The sequence below is a fragment of the Syngnathus floridae genome, chromosome 8 (assembly GCF_059516105.1).
Source record: "Syngnathus floridae isolate MCC-2025c chromosome 8, RoL_Sflo_1.0, whole genome shotgun sequence".
Taxonomy (NCBI): domain Eukaryota; kingdom Metazoa; phylum Chordata; class Actinopteri; order Syngnathiformes; family Syngnathidae; genus Syngnathus; species Syngnathus floridae.
In genome coordinates, this window is record NC_142420.1 from 9,856,415 (window position 1) to 9,879,887 (window position 23,473).

At 42.0% G+C, this 23,473-nt stretch overlaps 1 protein-coding gene across 13 annotated transcripts in view; it reads left to right on the forward strand.

Moving 5' to 3' along the window:
* LOC148394452 (dedicator of cytokinesis protein 9) overlaps positions 1-23,473 on the forward strand; it is a 40,181-nt gene that overhangs the window by 15,709 nt on the left and 999 nt on the right. For 2 of the 13 annotated variants that reach the window (XM_088383171.1, XM_088383165.1), the window contains exons 2-52: positions 3,037-3,153; positions 5,869-5,958; positions 7,593-7,675; positions 8,416-8,485; positions 9,656-9,751; positions 9,967-10,101; positions 10,991-11,165; positions 11,285-11,337; positions 11,759-11,833; positions 11,907-12,047; positions 12,230-12,442; positions 12,528-12,650; positions 12,710-12,792; positions 12,872-12,994; positions 13,117-13,196; positions 13,284-13,471; positions 13,544-13,609; positions 13,683-13,775; positions 13,847-13,970; positions 14,042-14,160; positions 14,236-14,322; positions 14,396-14,485; positions 14,564-14,679; positions 14,760-14,829; positions 15,096-15,221; positions 15,300-15,371; positions 15,723-15,869; positions 15,945-16,028; positions 16,113-16,224; positions 16,362-16,540; positions 16,633-16,749; positions 17,043-17,154; positions 17,266-17,399; positions 17,473-17,584; positions 17,647-17,713; positions 17,795-17,842; positions 18,469-18,536; positions 19,068-19,183; positions 19,260-19,397; positions 19,470-19,652; positions 19,730-19,843; positions 19,924-20,139; positions 20,215-20,272; positions 20,333-20,439; positions 20,505-20,627; positions 20,705-20,818; positions 21,785-21,931; positions 21,994-22,204; positions 22,450-22,640; positions 22,729-22,829; positions 22,903-23,041. In XM_088383171.1, the coding sequence (XP_088239297.1) occupies positions 3,037-3,153; positions 5,869-5,958; positions 7,593-7,675; positions 8,416-8,485; positions 9,656-9,751; positions 9,967-10,101; positions 10,991-11,165; positions 11,285-11,337; positions 11,759-11,833; positions 11,907-12,047; positions 12,230-12,442; positions 12,528-12,650; positions 12,710-12,792; positions 12,872-12,994; positions 13,117-13,196; positions 13,284-13,471; positions 13,544-13,609; positions 13,683-13,775; positions 13,847-13,970; positions 14,042-14,160; positions 14,236-14,322; positions 14,396-14,485; positions 14,564-14,679; positions 14,760-14,829; positions 15,096-15,221; positions 15,300-15,371; positions 15,723-15,869; positions 15,945-16,028; positions 16,113-16,224; positions 16,362-16,540; positions 16,633-16,749; positions 17,043-17,154; positions 17,266-17,399; positions 17,473-17,584; positions 17,647-17,713; positions 17,795-17,842; positions 18,469-18,536; positions 19,068-19,183; positions 19,260-19,397; positions 19,470-19,652; positions 19,730-19,843; positions 19,924-20,139; positions 20,215-20,272; positions 20,333-20,439; positions 20,505-20,627; positions 20,705-20,818; positions 21,785-21,931; positions 21,994-22,204; positions 22,450-22,640; positions 22,729-22,829; positions 22,903-23,041 (5,946 nt within the window). Of the gene's footprint in view, positions 1-1,547; positions 1,932-3,036; positions 3,154-5,868; positions 5,959-7,592; positions 7,676-8,415; positions 8,486-9,655; positions 9,752-9,966; positions 10,102-10,990; positions 11,166-11,284; positions 11,338-11,758; positions 11,834-11,906; positions 12,048-12,229; positions 12,443-12,527; positions 12,651-12,709; positions 12,793-12,871; positions 12,995-13,116; positions 13,197-13,283; positions 13,472-13,543; positions 13,610-13,682; positions 13,776-13,846; positions 13,971-14,041; positions 14,161-14,235; positions 14,323-14,395; positions 14,486-14,563; positions 14,680-14,759; positions 14,830-15,095; positions 15,222-15,299; positions 15,372-15,722; positions 15,870-15,944; positions 16,029-16,112; positions 16,225-16,361; positions 16,541-16,632; positions 16,750-17,042; positions 17,155-17,265; positions 17,400-17,472; positions 17,585-17,646; positions 17,714-17,794; positions 17,843-18,399; positions 18,537-19,067; positions 19,184-19,259; positions 19,398-19,469; positions 19,653-19,729; positions 19,844-19,923; positions 20,140-20,214; positions 20,440-20,504; positions 20,628-20,704; positions 20,819-21,784; positions 21,932-21,993; positions 22,205-22,449; positions 22,641-22,728; positions 22,830-22,902; positions 23,042-23,473 lie in introns of those variants that run through there. The other 11 variants (XM_088383167.1, XM_088383162.1, XM_088383160.1 and 8 more) reach the window with 8 other exon arrangements.

The window sequence follows — 23,473 nt, forward strand, 5'->3', positions numbered from 1 at the left end:
CTTTAAATCTAGAGAGAGTTTGGAGTCATCATCTGCTTACAAATCATGAAGAGTTGCTAGCAGTGGAGTCATCCCTTGGAAATCACTTTGTTTACCAAGTGTCATTTTATAACGATTGTATTTTGTATCAATGGTTGCGTAGTTTGAGACACAGGCGCGATAGATTTCAACAGCTGGTAGCAACTAGCGCAATTAATGCTACTCTGCTAAAATGGGTGAAAAATTACACAATGTCCACTTTGTTTTTCTTTCTTTGTGATTAGTAACAGGCTCCGCTGCATGCCACTCCCCATAATTTCATGTGGTGCGTCAACCTCAGCATCTTTTTTAAACACGTTGACTTCCTCCATAAACTCAAAAATGCTGATCGCAATCAGAACCGGCGGTTCCTCGCATCTTGGTGGATGATAAAGGTGGTAGACTTGCTCAACCAGTTTTCACAGACACACTTGGACCGAGACATTGTGCCTATGTGTGACGTTGGAAGAGGAGCAGCTGTTGGAAAGCTGACCTAGTCTCACTCCTCGAGTTAAACTGATACCAGCTTGAAAAGATAACATCCTCCTCCGGAACGATCGGTCCCATTCCAAGGTGGCTCGACTGGGGTTGTGTCATGTTGGAATGCCCCTCGAGCAGTTGTATCAACGAGTAGCCAGACAGGAGCTGGTCCTGATCTGTGAAAATTTACAATCATTGTCTCACACGGTCACCTGGATGAGCTTTCAATTTGAAACAGAAAAAAAAATCATTAGACTGACAAAGTGTTGGCAGTGTAAAATCCTTTGAATGTCTACTTGGGCTGTTTTGTAAGATTTTAATGTCATCACACAACTGTAATAAAAGATAAAAACATGAAGCTAGCGTGAGTAGTCACTTCTCGGGTGGCCTAGCGGTTAGCTTGTCTGACTCACAGTTCTGAAGTTCTTGGATCGAATCTGGGATCTGTCCTTCCTGTGTAGCATGTTCTGCTGTTGGTTTTGTCCGGGTGCTCCGACTTCCTACCACATTCCAAAAATGATGTCGTTCAGGTTAATTTAAGACTTAAGGCCAGCCGCACGGTTTGGCGAAGAGTTTTTATGAGTGGCCGACTGTCAGCCGCTGATTTTGCAATGACTCGACCGTCTATTCAATCTCCTTTCAGAGAAGGCTACCAAAATCCGAGGATACTTAAGAGGCTGAAATTTCAAGATTTAGGACAATTTTAAATCAAGCAAGACAGTGTCATTTTCGATGAATCAATCATTGGCAGTCTTGCTCTGTTCTAAGCTATAGAGGCCAGTTTTACAGGAGTCACTGCGATTCGATGAGTCTGGCACCTTATCTTTGCAGCATTATCACAAGATCTGACTCACTCGTCAGTGTTGTCACAGGGTACAGTAATGCTCGGCAAACATTGCTGCCTGATGTCATCTTTATCTCTCACAGTTCTTATTTCAGCTGTCACAAACGCCTTGAGTCGACCCCCGCCCGAATATCTTGCGTTAGGAATGCTTTTTTTTTTTTTTTTGCTTTCTCTTTGCAGGTGGATAGTAGAGAGGTCAGCAAGCAGTTGCGTATGAGCGCGTCCAACCACGTGCGGGGGTGTTGAACTCCCCCCGGGTAGTGTAGGAGGGGCCATCTCCTCAGGCTGGGTGTGAGCCCAGCACTCTCAGACAGATCAGTTGCAGAAAAAGGAGGGTGTGTGAGCTCAACTCTGAGAGAAACCTCCAAAAGTTTTTGGTTTTTTTCCAGTGCAAGGATTCTCCCCTGTTGGATATGCTGGCTAACCACTTCTTTTGGGGATCTTTCTTGGAAGTATCTTAGCACAGCTGTTGACAATGCAAGGAAGGGCGAGTAAAGTTCCAAAGAAGGAGCTCGTCATAGAGAGTCCCCAGCAGTATCAGAGTTTGGCTGCAGCGGAGGCTGAGGTGGACTCAGTGCCGCAGGTGGTGGTAAGGCATTTTCATACGCTGGCTCTAATATTGGGTACTATGATATGTGTCACGGAGGTTAACCACAGTGATTAAGTCTCAAAGCAGGTGTCGTGTGTGTCATGACGTGCATCAGAAACACATGCTTACAATGCTGTGTTAGCACCAGGTGGAAAGGACTGGTGAACTTGAGTTTATTTTATTATGGGGACTTGTAAAGTGGGTTTATTTGGCTCAAAAGTCAAACTTAATTGGTCCGGGGGTTGAGCCGCTCCAGACTGAAGACTGAATGTGTGTGTGCGTGTGTGTGTGTGTATGTGTGTGTGTGTGTGTGTGTGTGTGTGTGTGTGTGTGTGTGTGTGTGTGTGTGTGTGTGTATATATATGTATATATATATATATATATATATATATATATATATATATATATATATCATACACACACCATTGTAATTTGAGGAATGAGATGAGATCATGCCTGCTTGCTCTTGCGTGAGCTTTTTTTTTTTTTTTTTTTTTTTTTTTTTTTTTTTTTTTTTTTAAACACATGATGCTGTGCGGTTGACCACTTTTGGGCCATAGACAAAGAATTGTGGGAATGCCCAGTTGGCAGTGCAAAGAGACAAAAGCCAGCAACAACCAAAGAAAGAAGAATTAGAAGAAAAATGTGTGTCTTGCTGAAAGACTATTTTTCTTCTTTGCTCTAATTGCCTGTGCAGATATTTGGCAACAATATCCGAATGAGATGTTGCAAGCTGACATTGATTCTGCAAAAACGCATTTTCTAATTGGGTGTTTTTATGACGGGGATTGGAAAACATTTATTACATCAGGGTTTCCTTTCCACAGGCTTGGGATGTGGCGAGCGTGAAGACCATAGTGTATTTTTTATTTATTCATTTTTTTAACCTTTATTTACCCAGGCAAACAATTAAGAACAAATTCTTATTTACAACTGCGTTCTGAATTATTTATTATTCACACCTTTTTCTCACATCATTCTTCTCTGGAAATAATTTTGCAATCCTTTTTTAATATGTCTTTTTAAGAAAAGCAGTGGGGCTAATAATAATTATCCGATAGAATTGCTGATTTAATTTCATAACTACTTTGTCTTCATTCTCCAGGTGAAGCCTAAGGTGATCGAGCCGCTGGACTATGAAAACGTCCTTGTGCAGAGGAAGACCCAGATCGTCAGTGATGTCCTCAGGGACATGCTTAAGTTCCCCCTGGAGGACTTTGAGGTGAGTTCCACTACGACCATGCAAACCTTCACAAGAAAAAATCCAAGGAAGGAAGATTGATTGGCATTGGTAGGAAGTGAGAAGGTCATGTGAAGTTAGGACTATGTATTTATCTAAGGGAGTGGTACTCTGGTTTTGATTTACCGTGGATGCTATCACGTTACGGAATAAAAATGTGCTTTAGATTAAAATCTCCAATGTTGAATATGTTTCAGGGTGTAGTAATGACGCAAGGGCTGAAAAAATTGAATTTATTTCTATACTGCTAGCTTGCTTTCTTTGTATTTGTTTGCCTTCTGCAGTCTTTTCCTCTGGGCCAATGTTGTGAGTACAGGGTGGGGTGACCTTTGGCGGTTTTTCCTTTGTTTACATCCTTCCATGCTGTAGCAAGAGGGGATGTCATGGGTCATCAGTTTAATTGGCTCATTCGTATGTTGTGACGGAGCAGGCGTTATCTGCAGCCACATTGTGCAGGACGTTGGCTTCCTCCGAGGTTCCACGTGGAGGCGGGGGGACATTTAATGGAAAACTGGTTATGTGCTTTTACCTCAGGAAATTGGACTTTTTGAGCGTACCAAAGGTTCACAAAGGCTCAATGACCTTGCCAAGGACCTGATCAAATGCTTCAATGGTAGAGTATGATTTTTGTTTTCACAGCTGAGAAGAGAAGGACATCTTTTTGTCACTGACCATGACTTTTACTTTTTTTGAATTTTTTTTTTAACAAAACTCTATTCAAAGTAGATTAATGACTGGGGGGGCAAACACATTTGTCAGATAATCACAATGCGAAGGAAAGACTCGTTTAATTCCAAAGACTCGACTTTGGGAATCAGCTGACCTTTAAAGAACGGCAGTTTGGCGTATTGTTTAGGAATCAGCACACTACACTAACTCCTTAAAAATACAATGAAATGTAGCATTCTCGTTTATACTGCAAGCTCCTGTTACCATAGTAACGCTCACCTGTCTCTGGCATTCCCCACGTCAATTCATCTTTGCTTCAATTGGCTTGCTAAATGTCTAAAGTGTACAAAAAAAAAACTCATTATGCATTAGCATGAAGCTAACGGTCTTAAATGCAAAGTTGTGGAGAGGTCACAAATCAAACCACACATTTTATCTTGATCGAGGTAACTCTTATCTCAAGTTAGCAGTACATTTATAATTGACTTGATCATTACAGACACTTTTTACATTTGAACGGGCTTAGCCGCTAAAAGTCCCAGTTGTGCAGCCATGACTTTATCTTTGAATGTTTCGTGTTCTTGCCTGCTGTGAAGCGAGCATAGTAGCATGACGCACAAATGGTACATTGTCGAGGTCTGACAGGTGATTCCGACTTTTGGTCGCCCAGTGATTGAACATGACATCTGCTCATGCCTCTATAGACTCCTGTTGAAATTTTAGCTAAGCTTTCAGCAGGAAGAAAGAGCTCCTTTGTCAGTGGGTTATTATTGAGGTCCAGTGTTTGTCTGTTCGTCCTTATCAGAATTTGTGTCTGATATCTTCTGTATTTTATTATTATTCTGACACATCAAAAGTCATATGTTGCTGCTGTTTTTCTCTAAGACAATGTTTATACTCCCTCCATCTGTTTTGTATTTCCAATTTGTTGGCATAGCGCACTTTCTCCCCACTCTCGATGAGTCCGAAGGTATTTGTCCAAAATATCAGTTTGAAGTCCATCCATCAAAAACAAAGCGTCATTTGGGCGTTACTACCTTTTTACTTCTATCCTCCCCTGACTCATGAGACTCACGGCATTTCAAGTAAATGAATCTTTTTATTAAGAATGTTTTGCCTTGTGGCAGAAGAAAGCAGACTTAACACTGGCTGTTTTTCCTTTTGTTTTACAACTGTGAAGTGTTTTTACACAATTGCCATTTATTTTTTATTATAAGTCACTCGGGAGTATAAATTGCACATAGTAAAAAAAAAAGCATGTTTTCATTTGTAGCTCAATGAAGTGCTAAACTTGATAGCAATTTCCTGAAATGTTTTTGTCCATTGTTATTATTTTGTCATGTGTTACAAGTTAACTTGAAAACAATTGTGTTGGTTTTGTTAAAGGGAAGTAATCCGGATTGATTCGCTGTAGTACAAACTAGATATTGGCAAAGTCTTAGATGAAAGCACGTCTAAATCGTGCGCTGACACAGAAAAACTGTCGAGTCTCGCAGCCCACTTGCATAAAAGCAGAACACTTGCACCCAGATTAACTTCTCTCACTTAAAGCTTGTATTTATATTCCCCCCCTGCGATCACGGGGATTTAGTGGGGTCGAATCACTTAGTTAGTTTTACAGTGATTTAATGACTTGCACACAGAAATAACTCTCCCGCAAAGATCCGAGGAAAATAATCATTGCTAGAAAATACAGATCAGTAAATTTCAGGTATGTTCTGTGTACATAGAAAATCTAATATTGGAGGATGCAAATACCTTTTGGCCAGAGTGCAGTGAGCTTGTTAGCCGTGCGCAAAAAGGCTTTAAGGAGGCATTAAAGGTGCTGGGATACTGATTACTAGGCGACCATCTGTACAACATAGGCAAGGAGCCAGATTCAGGGGTGTGTACTGAAATATGGAAAAACAGAGTTTACATTCGGTCATACTTCATTTTGCTTCACTTTTTTTTTTTGTTGAGTATGTTTTATCTTCTGTGTCACATTCATTTGCCTTTGTTGACTGATTCTCAATCTATGCGTTGCAGATTTTGACTTTGAGACGGCAAGGCCGAAGTCTCTACCCAACAGTGCCTGATAATGCAGAGAAAGGCGCTCAGAGTCTGTTTGTCCAAGAGGTACACGTATGATTTAATTCACCATTTTAATGTAATGAGCAGAGTAAAATGTCAAATGACAGCACCGTACGGCTAATGAAACTAATAAGGCCCGACTAATTGTAGAAGTGAGCTATAAAACAGATAGATACAGGGAAAAGCTGTTCCACAAAGCTGGAATGCGGTCTTGAAATGTAATCACTTGCCAAAGAGTGACAGTAATGTGAGTCATTACCTAATTTGTTGCTTGAATTAGCAGTAATGCATGTAGCACATCAGAGAACATCAGGAAGAGACTGTATACTTTACGTGAAATATAGCCGGCGCCTGCTGAATGAATGACTGCGCTCATTACAAATCATTACACTGCTATTTATATTGGCTCATTGTTGTTTCTGTTTACACCAAGAAATAAATGATGATAACGAGACATGAATACCCAGACGTTTATCAAATCTCTGGTACTTCTCTGACTGTTGCGCTTTAAAGTTCTGCCAGTAAATCTTGAACATGTCTCCATTTTAATTGGTAAAGGAGATGGGGAACATTTATGAATAATAAATGCCTTCACACAATTAGGTTGGATGGAGTTCACCATTTGCACCAAAACAAAAGTGGCTATGCTATGCTATGCTATGCTATGCTATGCTATGCTATGCTATGCTATGCTATGCTATGCTATGCTATGCTATGCTATGCTAGGATCAGGTTAGTTTTGTTAAGCTTGAAGTACCGTATTGGCCCGAATATAAGACGAGATTTTTTTCATTGAAATAAAACTGAAAAAGGGACCCGTCTTACATTCAGGATCGAGACAAAGGCTTTTATCAAACATGAGTCTTGAAAAAGAGAGGGTCGTCTTATAATCGGGGTCGTCTTATATTCGGGCCAGTACAGTAATTCTTCCCACGGTTTAAAATTTCCATTTGACGACCTTGGTTGTTAACATTTTGCCTCTTAATGTCATTTGAAGTATGAATGTACTTGTTTTTGGCCACTCTAATACCTTTTAGAAGAAATAAAATCCTTAAGCAAGTTTACTGAGAGTTCACCGTATTCCTCCAAAAACTATTAGGTAAAATCAGCTAAGCTTTCAGGTCAATGGTCACTGTTAAGGGAGTCTTGTGTAATGCCTCAAAGACACAAAATCTCCCAATTGGGTGTTGTTTGACACGGTCAGGACAGCTGTAAAGATCAGATCAGAAACAAGTCTGTTTCTGTTTCCGACTGCTCCCTGGATTAGGTTGCACTCCATCTGATCTTGTAAAATAGCTATTGAATAAACATCAGTGAGCCGCTCCTACCTTTGACTTTGTCCGTGAACAGATGCCTTTTTCCAAGAAAGGGAGACAAAGCACTCCCACTCGGTTTGTGCTGGGGGTTGTCAGACAAAGCTTGATTAAAAACCAAAAAGAACATTCATTGCTTTTCCTTATTTGTGACTCTTGCACATGCATTCTTTAACATACAGTTTATCAAGAATTATGGAAGCTAAATGCTCATCACGTTTATAGCCGTGTCTCGTTCAAGACTACGATTTGCAACTTTTACTTTTTTATTTCGAACCTATAATTACAGAATCCACACAGTGTGGTTAAAATAAATTCAACTGTATTATTAGTGGTTTATAATCAGCTTTCACTATGTCCTCTCAGTGCATTAAGACCTACAAGAGCGACTGGCACATCGTCAACTACAAGTATGAAGCTTATTCGGGAGACTTCCGCCAGCTTCCAAAGTAAGTCCGTACAAAAAGCCCCCATGGCAGTAAATAAATGTTCCTCAAGAGCTGCTTCTTCATACAGCTAATGTTACATTTTATAGTGTGGCACTATGGTGACCTGCTCAAGATGTTTTTTCTGTCCACATTGTTGTTGCATAATGTTAAGGAAATAGCCCACGCAAGTAATTCCCATTTCCCCCCCAGCAAAGACGCTTTTCAATTTAATGATACTCAGGATAATTTCGGGAACCACCCTCATTGTCGGGATATTATGTCATATGCCTGTCTTGCCTCGCCTCTTCCCTGAAGAAGATCCCATTTGCATTCATTTTATTTCAATGCAACGTCGATGACCTTCGCACGTTCGGCGTTTGCCAAACGTTTTGACGCTGCGCAGACAGTCGGGAAGTTAAAACAATGCGCAGTGACGTGAGTTGCCTGTTAAAAAATTCACATTAGATTCTCATCAAGTGATTCTCTCTGGTACTTTTTTTTTTTTTTAACTCTAGTGGGCAGAATACACCCTGGCATGTTTCCAACAATAGTCTTAGCTGGAAATGCATTTACCAGAGTGGCCTAACTGCTTTTAGGCAGCCGTATTGAATCCAAATCACTTAGGGAGTCATTAGCTCACCCCATAAAACAACAAATGGCCGCTACCACGTATTTAAAATCAGAATTATATTGTAGTTACATTGGTCACCTAGGTTTGTTTTGTTAAAAGTTGTCTTGCTGTGTGTTCTCACAATTTACAGCAAAGTTTCCAGGCCTGAAAAACTGGCGGTCCATGTTTTTGAAGTGGATGAGGATGTTGACAAAGATGAGGTCAGTTGTTGTCATTTCCCAATATTTCCTAGAATAATGAAATAATCCATTCCTGTTTTGTTTTTTCCACCCCACTGAAGGAATTTCATGCCGATCATATGGCGCACGTACACTAACTGCTTTGTAATTACGACAAAATATAGTGCTTTGTTGCAAAATATAGCCCGGCATATTTGTGGTGGTGGTGTTGCAGCAGGACTCGACGTATTTTGGAATGCATTGTTTCAGTTTCTTAAAATGACCGCATACAGCTGGAGAGTCGTCTAAACATGTTGTCAGATTTTTTATTTTTTTTTCATCATAGTAGCGCCATAGAAAATGAATGGGTGGATCTTTCAAAAAAGAAAACATCCCAAATAAATAAACTATCTTTTTTTTTGTTGACATGCCATTTTTAAAAGCTAATACAGGTCAAAGGAAACAAACCCGCTGATATGTTTGCCTCTCGGGTGTTGTCTAGACACTGACGAGAACAATCAGACCGTGAAGTCTTCCAGATGGTTTGCTGATTTCTCCATTAGGACCATCAGAAATATTGTGGCAGCACTTAAAAATCCTTTTTTTTTTGGCTCCGTCAGCCTGAGGAAAATATATAGGTATAAAAAAGAGGTGGTAATGTTGGACCAGAACTCCCGCCAACATCTTGAAAGGTCGTTCAAGCTTTGAAGTACCTGCAAGTGTCGGAAAGGTTTCTCACTTCTAAAGTTACCAAAGCATGGATGATCTAAGCCAGGAGTTGCCGTGGAGATTGTCCTCCCCTTCCTCCACAACATTCCTTCCTTCCCCTGTTGCTTTACTGTAATCCTAAAGAGCTTCATCAATGATGTAAGGTTTGGAATGCCTTCTAGCAAAGATCATGGTTTCGTATCGCCCCACCTCTGAAATGTGCAAATAACCTTCGATGAGATACTTCGCCATCTCCATCGCGCTGTTTATTTGGGCTAACACGCAGAGTTTGTTTAATGTTCTCCTGCTTGCTTATTTGAATGGAGTCAGAGCCGCACCAAGTTTGAGATCACAAGGTTTCTGCACAGGGAGGCAGTTCTTTGGCAGGTTGCTTTCCAAGCAGCCGTGATATAATGTTCTCATACTCGTATTGTTTAGCCTTCATTATTTTCGTTTGGGCTCTGCTGGTGATTCTGACTTTAGTGTACCTTTGTTGCTCTCCAGGATACGGCCTCACTTGGATCTCAGAAGGATGGGATCACCAAACATGGCTGGCTCTATAAAGGCAACATGAACAGCGCCATCAGTGTTACCATGAGGGTAAGGAGGAGATGGATGTTTTCAAGTATCACACAAAATTAACAGCAAGCTCGATTTATTTATTATGTTTATTTTTTTATTTTTTCTTAGTTATTTATTTTTGTTGTTTTTATTTTTGTATTTATTTTATTTTTGTATTTATTTATTTTTATAGCTAATGCACACTGTTTAAGCGACCCTGAAACACAGTTGACGTCTGTTCTTATCATTATTAGTCATTCAAGAGGAGATATTTCCATCTGACGCAATTGGGAGACGGCTCTTACAATTTAAACTTCTACAAAGATGAGAAGATCTCCAAAGAGCCCAAAGGAACCATTTTCTTGGATTCCTGTATGGGCGTTGTTCAGGTAAGCACGTTGACCCTGAACCAAAAGCCCGAAGGCAGCACAGGATGTGAGCAACCCCCTTCCCCGGAGTATTCCATTTTCCAGAAGTAAATGATTGTCACTAGTGAAGTGTATCCTCCAGTTTGCAGGAAATACCTTAAAACAAACAGACCAAAGTTCAAACCTAACGACATAAAGACCGACGTCCTGCCTCCGCACGTTTCTTTACTAATCTGTGTGTTAACAGGCCAATATATATTTATATTAAACCGCATCACGGACATCTAGAGGACCATTAAGTCGGTTTATGAAAGCCCCGCTCTTATTTCTACTAAACACTCCTCCTCGTGTTTATTCAGATAATATCCATTTGCACTCCCCTCTGCTATCAACGCCTCAATGTTATCATAACATGTTAAAAACGCTCCAAAACATGACAATTCACTTGTATTCGGTGACGTTCTCCCCCCCCCCCCCCCCCACCTCAGTGTTACAAAATGGAAAAACGTGTCTATTCTTAAACCGCCCTGCCCGAATTCTTTGACAGCGTACATCTGGGTGGCCTTTCTTTCCAAAAAAAAAAAAAAAGTGACTCATGTTATAGATGCTCGTGTTAGTTGTCAAGTTCAGTCCGAGGTTGATTTAAAAACTGTTTCTGTTGATTTTTGTTGTTGCCTGGCAGTGATGATGACGTTAGCAATAAAGTGAAGCAAGATGCTGTTTGATAAGGTCATGATCTCTTCAAATCAAATGTTCTCTGGTGATTTGGCAATAACTTATGAAGTATTAAGGCCACATCTGGATTTGAAAAATTACATTAGAAAATGAAATGTTTAGAGAAGATGCAAGATTTTTTTTTTCTCCTATGACATAAACTGATGATTTTATCTAATCTCACACCACGCTGCAGAATAACAAAGTCCGGAAGTTTGCTTTTGAGCTGAAGATGCAGGATAAGAGCACCTACCTGCTGGCTGCAGACAGTGAGGGCGAGATGGAGGACTGGATCAACACGCTCAACAAGATCTTGCACAGCAGCTTTGAGATCGCCATGCAGGACAAGCGCAATGGAGAAAGCCATGACGGTGAGAATGCTCCTCACATTTGTGTCTCACATGGGTAAACTATTTTTTGCAAAAAGTGGGCCAAAATATCTTCCACACATTTGACATTTGAGTTCTTGTATTGCTTTTTTTTTCCCTAGATGATGATCTTGGAAAGTCAGACAGTTCCTCTGGCAGTATGGACAGTTTTCAGGTATTGTAGCGTACCTCATCGCAAAAATATGCTCAATTAAAAAAAAAAAAAAAAAATGTATTAGATTTCGCTTCATCTATGGTCATGTGCTTTTACTATTATCATGTAAAACTCATTACCACCTTCCAAAAACATCTTTGTGCTAGTGTGAGGCAAAGAATGCTTTTAATAGGATTAATTTCTGAACAGTAGTTGGTGGGAGCTCAGCTGGAAAACAGCTTTACAGTTCTAATTTTTTGCTGAGCAAGTGGTCCGCACCACCTGAATGAAACTGTAAAACATGAATATATAATTTCCAGATGTGGCCAAAAAAATGTCTTAATGTTTTAACCACCTGACTGAAAATCTCAGCAGTGAGGGGTGCGACTGTCGTCTCGAAATGCACACTTTGTCCTTTTAAATCAATTTTTTTTTTCTTCAGAGTGCAAGAGATATAGAGTCAAGGATGAGGAACGAGATGAGATTGAAGCTGTTCACCCTTGACCCCGACACACAGGTAATTCACCAAATACATTCTATTTTCCAACATTGTTTGTTCATCGGCCTTCTTTTTGCTCTACTCTCTCTAGAAACTCGATTTGTCAGGAATAGAACCAGATGTGAAGCAGTTTGAAGAGAAATTTGGCAAGCGCGTGCTCATTAACTGCAACGACCTCTCATTTAATCTGCAAAGCTGCGTGGCCGAGAACGAGGAAGGACCCACGACAAATGTGAGTTTCCCTTTTCAGGAGACCATAAATCCCAGAAATATAATTATCGGCAAAACGTATGGTTGATCTTTGCGTACTGTTTTGATACTGAGACTATTGCCATAGCAACCAGACGACGGGCTTTGCAGTTTAGACTGTCTCCTTCTGGCCTTCAAGAGCTTTTTTTTTTTCTCGATCTTTAGGTGGAGCCTTTCTACGTGACACTGTCACTGTTTGATATCCAAAATGGAAGAAAGATATCATCTGACTTCCACGTGGACCTCAACCATCCATCTGTCAGGGGGATGATGCCCAATTATGAGACTCAGTATATAAATGGGGGAGGTGACATCATCCCTGAAGGCCCACGATTGGTTCACGGAGTGCCAGAAACAGTCATGTGCTATCCCCGGCAGGTAAAAAAAAAAAAAAAGTTTCCAACTGTCTTGTTGTTATTGAAGTTGACACATTTCCACTTTAATAATTCAAATCTCCTGGCAGGGAGTTTTTTCAATAACATGCCCCCACCCTGATATCTTCCTGGTGGCTCGCATCGAGAAGGTGCTGCAGGGAGGAATCAATCACTGCGCCGAGCCTTACATGAAGAGTTCTGACTCCACCAAGGTACGGACCATTATGGACCTGATTCAATTTTCCTTGACTTTGCTAATATACTTCCACAGGTGGCTCAGAAAGTTCTGAAAAATGCCAAGTTGGCATGTCATCGCTTAGGCCAGTACAGAATGCCTTTTGCTTGGTCAGCCAGGTACACATTTTTGAGAGACACATTTTTATTTTTATTATCGTCATCTGTCAGCGCTAACTTGAATTTGTTTTTGCGGCAGGCCACTGTTCAAAGATGCTTCTGGGACGCTTGACAAAAGTGCTCGCTTCTCGCCTTTGTACAGACAAGACAACAACAAGCTGTCCAATGACGACATGCTCAAATTGCTGGCTGACTTCAGAAAGTTTGTATTAAAATAATTGTAGTTTTCCAACATCTGTTGGAATGCTTTGACATCAAAACAAAACGCGGGTGTTCGTGTCATTCAACCCTTAGCAGATGTAGATTTTTTTTTTTCCATTTCAGGCCAGAGAAAATGGCCAAGCTGCCTGTAATCCTTGGAAATCTTGACGTGACCATCGACAACGTAGCTCCGGACTTGACCAGTAAGCGCTCGAATGTCTCTTCTCGGTTAAATCGGATGCGTCTCGTGTTACCGTAATACCCAGCGAGCGTTTATACCCTTGTCCCAGATTGTGTTACCTCATCCTACATTCCCGTGAAGCAGTTTGATCTGAGCGAGAAGAGTCCAGTCTTCTTTGAGGTGGAGGAGTTTGTGCCATACATCGCCAAATGCTCCCAACCTTTCACCATCTACAACAATCACCTCTACGTCTACCCCAAATTCTTAAAGTACGACGGCCAGAAGTCTTTTGCAAAGGTATCAGCCTGTTGAACGCCGACATTTTTTCTTTTTGGAGTACACCTCGTGACTTGTTGTGTCTGACCAAAGGCTAGAAACTTGGCCGTCTGCATTGAGTTTATGGACTCAGATGATGAAGACGCTTTACCAATTAAGGTATTCTGATTAATTGAAATAATAATCCCACGCATCGGAAACTTTACGCCAAATTTTTGCCATCATTTCACAGTGCATCTACGGGCGGCCTGGAGGACCTCTGTTTCGTAAAAGTGCCTTTGCTGCGGTATTGCATCATCAGCAGAATCCCGAGTTCTACGATGAGGTTATTAGTACAAGAAACAATATGTCCCTCCGGTCCATGCCGGAATATTGATGTCTTGATATCTCGCCCAGTTTAAGATTGAACTTCCAACCCAGCTTCATGAGAAACATCATCTCCTCTTCACTCTCTATCACGTCAGCTGTGAAAGCAACACCAAGGCTAGCACGAAAAAGAGAGAGCAGGTTGAGACGCAAGGTAGCTAAATCGCGTAATATCTTCAAAGTTACTGGCGAAATGAACACATTCTTTATTTTCCGAATCCTTAGTGGGTTACGCCTGGCTTCCTCTGCTGAAAGACGGCCGTGTGATCATGAACGAGTGTCACATCCCTGTGGCGGCCAACCTGCCCGCTGGATATCTTAGCTGCCAGGGAGGTGCCAGCAAGGTAATGGGAACAGGGTTTTAGTTTTGACATAAAAATTACAAGGCTCCACTTAATCTATTCTGTTTTATTTTTTAGCATTCAGGTCCCGAAGTCAAATGGGTTGATGGAGCCAAGCCTTTATTTAAGGTGTCGACTCACCTCGTGTCCACCATTTACACTCAGGTTAGTGTTCTTCGACTGTTTTGAAATGACGACTCATGCCGTCACCTGTCAGTGAACCATCTTTGTGTTTCAGGATCAACATTTGCACAATTTCTTTCATCACTGTCAGAGTATTGCATCATCACCCCAAGCACCGGGAGGTGAACTGGTCAAATACCTGAAGGTTAATATACACATGGGAAAACTTCAGCGGCACGAGTGTAAACATAACGGACTTACTTCTTGGCTACTCTTTCATCAGAGTCTGCACGCCATGGAAAGTCACGTGATGATCAAGTTCTTACCTACCACTCTGAATCAACTGTTTTGGGTGCTGACCAGTGCCAGCCAAGAAGATGTAGCAGTCAACGTCACCAGGCGAGTATCTCCGGCTTACCCCTCGTGCACTGAAGATTCATTCGGTCCGAACCTCCCATCTTTTCTTGTTCGTCTTGTAGAGTCATGATCCACATTGTGGCCCAGTGTCATGAGGAGGGATTGGAGCACTACCTGAGGTCATACGTGAAGGTGAAAAAATATTGTTTGTTACTTTATTTTTTCTCACAGCGTGAAGGATATCTATTTCTCTAAAGCTAGCTAGCTAGCTAAATAGGGCAGGTTTGCTAGCTATCATCCATCTCTAGCTAGCTACATAGCTATCATCCATCTTTAGCTAGCAGCCATCTAGCTAGCCATCTGCTCTATATATGTTTTTATCTATCTTACCACCCATCCATCATCCATCCTTTATTGATTATCACAGCTTCCTCACCATTATTATTGTGTTTTTCCAGTTTGTTTTCAAGACTGAGCCAAACACAGTGTCCACCAGCCGAAGCGTGCACGAAGAGCTGGCTAAAGCCATGACGGCCATCTTGAAGCCTTCTACCGACTTCCTCACATGTAACAAGCTGCTCAAGGTGATCGATTGGTGCTTTTTAGCGAATTAGCGTGTATAAATATGTGATGATTTTACTTTTTTTTTCTCTTCCCCGCAGTATTCCTGGTATTTCTTTGAAGCCTTAGTCAAGTCCATGGCTCAGTATTTGGTTGAGAACTGTAAAGTGAAGGTAAATTTACCCACAAGGTTGGGATGCAAGTTGACTCAGAGGTCTGCTTCATGACACCTCATCTCCTTGGCTCTCAGTTTAGAGACATGTCTGGTCTTGTGGATAGCCACAGCACCACAAAGTAACAACAAGTCTCTTCAACACTTATTCGGTGTACAGTTTCATTTGCCGCCATTTGTTCATACCCCATAAAGTAACCACATACATGTTTTTCCCCCACATATATAATCATAAAGCTTTCATGATTTATTACCACATACTCATAATATTTAATCCAATGAGTCAATTTTTGGACAAACGCATTCAGACACCCGAAGTCTCACTGACTAACAACCCGGTTGTGCCCATCAGCTGTCTCGGAATCAGAGATTCTCAGCATCCTTTCATCACACCGTCGAGACTGTGGTCAACATGATGATGCCTCACATCACTCAAAAATACAAAGACAATCTAGATGCTGCCAGGAATGCCAACCATAGCCTGGCTGTCTTCATCAAGGTTTGTTCATCTAACATTTTAACTTCCACATTTGATGTCACAGTTTGTAACTCCTGACAAAATCACTCGCTTCAGCGCTGTTTCAACCTTATGGACCGAGGTTTCGTGTTTAAACAAATCAACAACTACATCAATTGCTTTATGCCTGGAGATCCCAAGGTATGTAGTTTTATTATAAATGTGAATTATTTACAATACCAATTGCGGTTTTGATGGATGGATGATTTGTTGTTCCCAACGCAGACGCTGTTTGAGTTCAAGTTTGAGTTCCTCCGTGTTGTGTGCAACCACGAGCACTATGTTCCTTTGAACCTGCCCATGCCTTTCGGAAAAGGGAGGATACTGAGATATCAAGGTAGGCGAATTATCATCAATGCTGAAATTAGTCTTGGTCATGACTGATGGTCCTTTATGACTTCCAGTCCTTGATTGTGCTATTGATAGAATGATTGAGTGGAGATCATCTCCTCTGCCTGCACTTCCTCCCCTCAGACCTCCAACCGGATTACTCGCTGACAGATGACTTTTGCAAGAACCACTTCCTGGTTGGACTGCTTCTACGGGAGGTCAACGCAGCCCTGCAGGAGTTCAGGGAGATTCGACAGATAGCCATTCAGGTCCTGAAGAACCTGATGATGAAGCACACGTTTGATGACCGCTACACTTCCAAAGTAAGTGGCGCCGCGTTTCCTCAGGGTTCTCATTCACCTCCGTGTCGGATTGTTGTTGGAGACTGCTGCTGAGTGATTCATGTGTTTGCCAGAGTCAGCAGGCGAGGTTGGCGACCCTCTACTTGCCTCTGTTTGGTTTGCTGCAAGAGAATGTCAACAGGCTGAATGTGAAGGAAGTGACCCCCTTCACCGTCAACCACTGCAATAGCGTAAGGGCGACACCCAGCGGCGACATTTGAACTTGCATGTAACTCGCTACAAAATCGTTTCACAAAGCTTTTAACTGTTATTTGTGGAAAAATGAAAATAAAACAAATTTCAATACATACATTTAAATAAATAAATAAATAAATGACTCTGATTAACCAATTAGTTAAACACAGAGGACAAAAGGGCAAGCAGCCCTTTACACTCATATGCATGGTATCGGTTATATTTGCCTTGTAAAATGATTCTGCTGTTAACTCCGGTGTGCAAATTAAAATCATCTTGTTTTTATCAGAATGGAAGAGAAGATTCTCTCCTCACCAACACTTTGATGACACCGCCCAGATCCAGCACTTTTTTGGACACCAGCTTGCACAAAGATGTTTTTGGAGCTATCTCCGGAACTGGTGAGTTCAAAAATGCTGATGTAGCAAAAGTCAGGAAACATAATAGTTATTTCCCTAAAAAAAAAAAAAAAAAATCAATCTATGAATAATAAATCCTCCTGTTTTTTGTAGCTTCCCCTCACGCATCCTCGACACCCAATGTTAACTCTGTGCGCCACGCAGATTCCCGAGGCTCCCTCATCAGCACCGACTCTGGAAACAGTCTACCGGAGAGGAACACAGAAAAGGGAAACTCTTTAGACAAGGTATATTTCACAAACCCACAATGTCAATAAAAATTTGAGATATGTTCAAATTGCCTAAAATCATGTGCCACAGAGTCAGCCGGCCTCGTCAATGGGCAGCCTGCTCCGATGCGATAAACTCGAGCAGGCAGAGATCAAGAGCTTCCTCATGTGCTTCCTACATCTGCTCAAAAGCATGTCCGAGGGTAAGATGTTTTTGCCCATTGCAATAAAAACTAAATCGAGCTAACTGGATGTAACCCTCCAGACGCTTTGTTTACGTACTGGAACAACGCGACATCTGCTGAGGTGATGGACTTCTTCACGCTGGTCGAGTAAGACAACATCAACTTTTCACCTGAGGGAAAATGTTTCTTTTATTTCCATAAACTGATTTTTTTTTCTTTCCCCATCAGAGTGTGTCTCCATCAATTCAGATACATGGGAAAGAGGTACATTGCAAGGTAATGTTGATGTTATGATGTGGAAATGAAACACATCCAATTTGTTAGTTTTAACTTGTTGTAAAATAAATCACTTTTCCTGCCTTATTGTCCTGTAAACAGCGAATGATATAAAATATTTTGAACTCACAGCTCAGACCTCAACTAGGCTCTTTAGATGTTTGCTGTCTTTTTGTCCCTCTAATTCCCCGCTGCTGTTTTTCTACTCACATTAATGCTGGCAAGTTTAATTAAAACCTGGCTCCTGCCCTCTCCTGCTTGGGTAAGACAATTGTGTGGAATAGACGACTGCATGACTTTTTTTTTTTTTTTGTGAGGTTGCAATCATGACAACTTGCATGGCTTGCACTATTAGATGAAATTATTAGCTATTGCATGATGTCACTATTGAAGTGCAACAACACGGCAATGGAGTTCCAAAAACTTTTTTTTTTTTTTTTAAAGTAGACTATACAGCTACTGACTTTCCGAGTGCTTTTCCATAAGTCATCCTAACCTGCTCCGCTAACTCTGGTCCGCTTGTAGAGTCATCAATCTCTGTCCTGTTTCCTCATCAGGAACCAGGACGGGGCAGGACACGTAGCGCATGAGAGGAAGTCTCAGACTCTGCCTGTGTCCCGTAACAGGGCGGGAATGATGCATGCCCGCTTACAACAGCTCAGCAGCCTGGATAACTCATACACTTTTAACCACAGTAAGTTCACCATACATGTCAACATGCATCTTAAAGCTACAAGCAAAAAAAAAGCCCCGCCTTCTCATCCTATCATCATCATCTAATTCAAAACCCAATCTGCTGTCAAGAATGATTTTTGAAAGGCTGAGTTAGCTTTTTCTGCCTTTAAAACATTGTGACAAGTTTCTTACCAAAGTTTCTTTGTGCTTTCAGTGTAAAAAAGATTTCAAGTATTCTTGGAATATCTGTAGAGCATGGTAAGAATGTATCAGGGTGGCAGGCAGTTTTCAAACATTCACGACCTCTGTTGGGGGGCTCGGCATCACGTTTTTCCTCCCACTCACACTCGTCGCTCGCATTTTATGACGACATTGGTTGGATTTCAGCATTTCACTGACTTCAACCTCACCTTTCCCATTTGCTTGACATTCAAGTTTGATGTATACTATTATTTCAATTCACACAAAAGTATTATTTTGCCCTCGCTAAGTAAAGTTATTTACTCTGAATATGAAATGTGAACATACTACAGCCGTCCGCTCTTTTTAGCTTACAGTCACACGGATGCCGACACATTGAACCATTCTCTGCTGGATGCCAATATCGCCACTGAAGTGTGCCTCACCGTCCTCGACACCCTCAGTATCTTTATCATGGGTTTCAAGGTAAAAAAAAAAAAAACTATGGCAGCACAACTTTTTAAAGTGCATTGTGTCACTTTCCACTCACTTTCAATTTTAGAACCAATTGTGCGCCGACCACGGCCACAGCCCATTGATGAAGAAAGTTTTTGAGGTCCACCTGTGTTTTCTGCGAATTAATCAGTCAGAAACTGCCCTCAAACAGGTCTTCACCTCATTGCGGACTTTCATCTACAAGGTGGGGATGAAGATTTTTATCATCATCAGATTTTGATGCATTGCAGCTCACTCGCGGCTTCTGTTTTTGCAGTTTCCCAGCACGTTTTTTGAGGGCCGCGCTGACATGTGCGCCGCATTCTGCTACGAGATCTTAAAGTGTTGTAACTCCAAATTGAGCTCCATTCGCAGCGATGCCGCCCATCTGCTCTACTTTCTCATGAAGAGCAACTTTGACTACACGGGGCGCAAGTCTTTTGTCAGGACACATTTGCAGGTAGGCTCAATTGACTTGTGGTGTTTCCAAACCTTTATTGAGTAAAGACAGAAAAGGAAAAGTGCTTTGATTTTTAGGTGGTGATTGCTGTCAGTCAGTTGATAGCCGACGTCATCGGGATTGGAAGTACTCGCTTCCAGCACTCCTTGTCTATAATCAACAATTGTGCCAATAGTGACAGAACAATCAAGGTCTGCATTTTCTTTCTTATGTTTGAGTTATTGGGTAAGAATGTACCGGTAATTTAAAACCAAAAACTTTTCCTCAACAGAACACAGCTTTCCCAGTCGATGTGAAGGACCTGACCAAGCGAATCCGAACAGTGTTGATGGCCACGGCTCAGATGAAGGAGCACGAGAGAGACCCCGAAATGCTGGTGGACCTCCAATACAGCCTGGCCAAGTCTTACACCAGCACACCGGAGCTCAGGAAAACCTGGCTGGACAGCATGGCTCGGATCCACGTCAAGAATGGAGATTTGTCTGAGGTGTGTGGAAAAAAAATAATAATAAAATCGAGGGTGAAGTGAAGTCCTTGACTTAATTGTCGTCATTTCTTCCAGGCGGCCATGTGCTACGTTCATGTGGCAGCGCTGGTGGCAGAATACCTGCGGAGAAAAGGTACCCTGCATTCAGAAGTTCTCCTGTCACACCGATGTAAACATTGCACCTTTTCCGCAGGCATGTTCAAACAAGGCTGCTCGGCGTTCAAAGTCGTGACGCCAAACGTCGACGAAGAAGCGGCCATGATGGAGGACGTCGGCATGCAGGACGTCCACTTTAACGAAGTAGGTTTTACTTGTTTACATTTTCATCCACTATATTCATCCTACAAAATGAATATTTCTCTCAGGACGTCCTTATGGAGCTTTTGGAGGAGTGCGCCGACGGCCTGTGGAAAGCCGAACGTTACGAGCTCATCTCGGACATCTACAAATTGATTATCCCCATTTATGAGAAGCGGAGAGACTTTGAGGTACACGTCCTTCTGGGACGACGATCGCGTGGACTGCTAACCGTTTGTCACGATCACATTTTTGATTCTCTGCGCAGAAACTGGCCCACCTGTACGACACGTTGCATCGAGCGTACAGTAAAGTCACCGAGGTGATGCACACGGGCAAGAGGTTGTTGGGGACCTACTTCAGAGTAGCCTTCTTTGGCCAGGTCAGTTAAACATACTTTTTGTCCCCCCCCCTTCTATTTTTTTTTCAATTTGAATGTTCTGATGCGACATAATGCAGTTTTAAAACTTTCTAACACGATTTTTTTTATTTTATTTATTTTTTTGCCCTCTTTTAAGGCAGCGGTAAGTTGCACCTCGCTCCTGGTGTCTCCGAGCTGCCCATATGTGGTGGGGCGGGTGCTTTTCTCCATCGTACCGTTTCCTACCTCAGTTGACTGTTACATTCCTCATGGCAAGCTTCTACATTTGTTGCATGGCAGCTTTTACATGCATATCATTTGTGAAATAGATTCATGGCTTCTGGGTGTGTTTATTTTCCACCTGTCACGGGAAGTGTAATGATACTGTCTCCTCTTCACACCACTGTAGCATTACCAGTTTAGCGATTCAGAAGCTGAGGTAAATGAGTGTGATAGTCAACGTTGTAGGACGGCAGTGTGCTTTGTGTTCCTCGCCTTGCTTCTTACGTACAGTCGATTCCGTGACGCTTCAGTGTCATCTTGATTTCCTCCGTAAATATTGAAATCACTGCTTAAGTGGGTCAAAGCTTGTCAAGTAGTGATGGCAAGCTGAACCTTCAGATTTGCTTCATGAACCAGTTGTTGTATTTTTTGTCTCCTCTAGATAGCACTGTTGGTTTAAGTCAAAAAATAGAACAATTGGTCCATGGCTCAAATTTGAAGCTTCATTTCCCATCACTACCAAGATCACACTTTGCTCCTCCTGTGCCTTTTGGGTTGTCTGTTTTAAGGGATTCATTGTCGCTGTCAGTCACTGGCTATGACTCATTTGAATCTGATTTGATTGTGCAGGTGTACCTAATGTTGTGGCCAGTGATTGTTTTGCTTTGGTGTACTTGGACATTAGAAAGCGGGTCGACGGATGGTTTAATTGTTTTTTGTGGACTTATTTTTCATGTGTCCGGCATGTCTTCTGTCTCTCCTTAGGGCTTCTTTGAGGATGAAGACGGCAAGGAATATATCTACAAAGAACCCAAATTCACACCGTTGTCTGAGATATCCCAGAGGCTCCTCAAATTGTATTCCGACAAGTTTGGTCAAGAGAACGTGAAGATGATTCAGGACTCTGGAAAGGTATGAGGAGTACTTGCCATACAGTCACGATGGAAAAAATAACATAAAACTCTCCTTTGCAGATCAACCCCAAAGACTTGGATTCCAAGTATGCTTACATACAAGTGACGCATGTGACGCCTGATTTGGAGGACAAAGAACTGGCAGACAGGAAGACGGATTTTGAAAGAAGCCACAACATCCATCGCTTTGTGTTCGAGATGCCTTTCACCGTGTCGGGCAAAAAGCAAGGCGGGGTGGAGGAGCAGTGCAAACGCAGGACTATTCTAACCAGTAGGTGACCCTCCACTTTGGTTCCACATGTTCTTACTGTTAACGTCCTTCCTTACAGTAAGACTTGTCACATGTCGACACGTGCGTCAAAGATCTAGATTAGATTCCGAACATGTCAGCTTGTTTCCCCAAGGACCTTTCTGAAGCCACAATCACGCTTGTATATTGCTTTATGGCGCAATGAATCCAAAAGTTCAAAGGAAGATTCTTTACTGTCTGCTTTTTTTAACACTCCTCCCCCATAGCCACACACCGTTTTCCTTACGTGAAGAAACGTATCCCCGTGATGTACCAGCAACACAAAGACCTCAGCCCCATCGAGGTGGCCATTGATGAGATGAACAAGAAGGTCGCTGAGCTGAATCAATTGTGCTCCGCCAATGAGGTGGACATGATTCGGTTGCAGCTCAAACTGCAGGGAAGCATCAGCGTCCAGGTTAGGACATCAAGTGCTCAGAAGGCAAATAAACAGATAAATGTGGAGAAGTCACCTCCATCACATTTTAAATCTCATCCCTGTGCAGGTGAATGCCGGTCCGCTAGCGTACGCTCGAGCTTTTTTGGACGACGCGAGTGCCAAGAAGTATCCCGATAACAAGGTCAAACAACTGAAAGAAGTCTTCAGGTAAGATTTCTCCCGACAGATGTTGGCTTAGATCTTCGTCACGCTTCTTCAACGCTGTCGCCCTGGCCCACAGGCATTTCGTCGAAGCGTGCGGCCACGGGTTGGGCATCAACGAGCGGCTCATCAAAGAGGACCAGCAGGAGTATCACGACGAGATGAAGGCCAACTACAGAGACCTAGCCAGGGAGCTGTCCATCATCATGCACGAGCAAGTGAGTTTTCCAAAACGAAACCTAATAAGATGGAACGTAACGCGACATGCATGTGGATAACGCAAATTTTTTGTTTTCTCTTGGTGCTGACATGAGCAGATTGGATGGTAATGATGATGCGAAGTGTCAATGATTGGTCCAGCCAGATTAATGCAAAAGCATATATGCATTACAATTCTTGAAAATTATAACACCACACACCACTCTTAGTGATGATTGCAAAGTCATCTCTACACACACACACATACACGCTTATCTTAACATGGCTATAATAAATAAGCCACATGTTCCACCCACTTTTTATTGTGAATGTGACATCTGGCTTGATCAATATGATTTTTATTGAGTGTGTGTGCATGCCTGTGTGTTTCTCCATACTTTCCATCTGTGTGTGCATTCAGTATCTATTAGATCTGCTCACTCATATGTCCC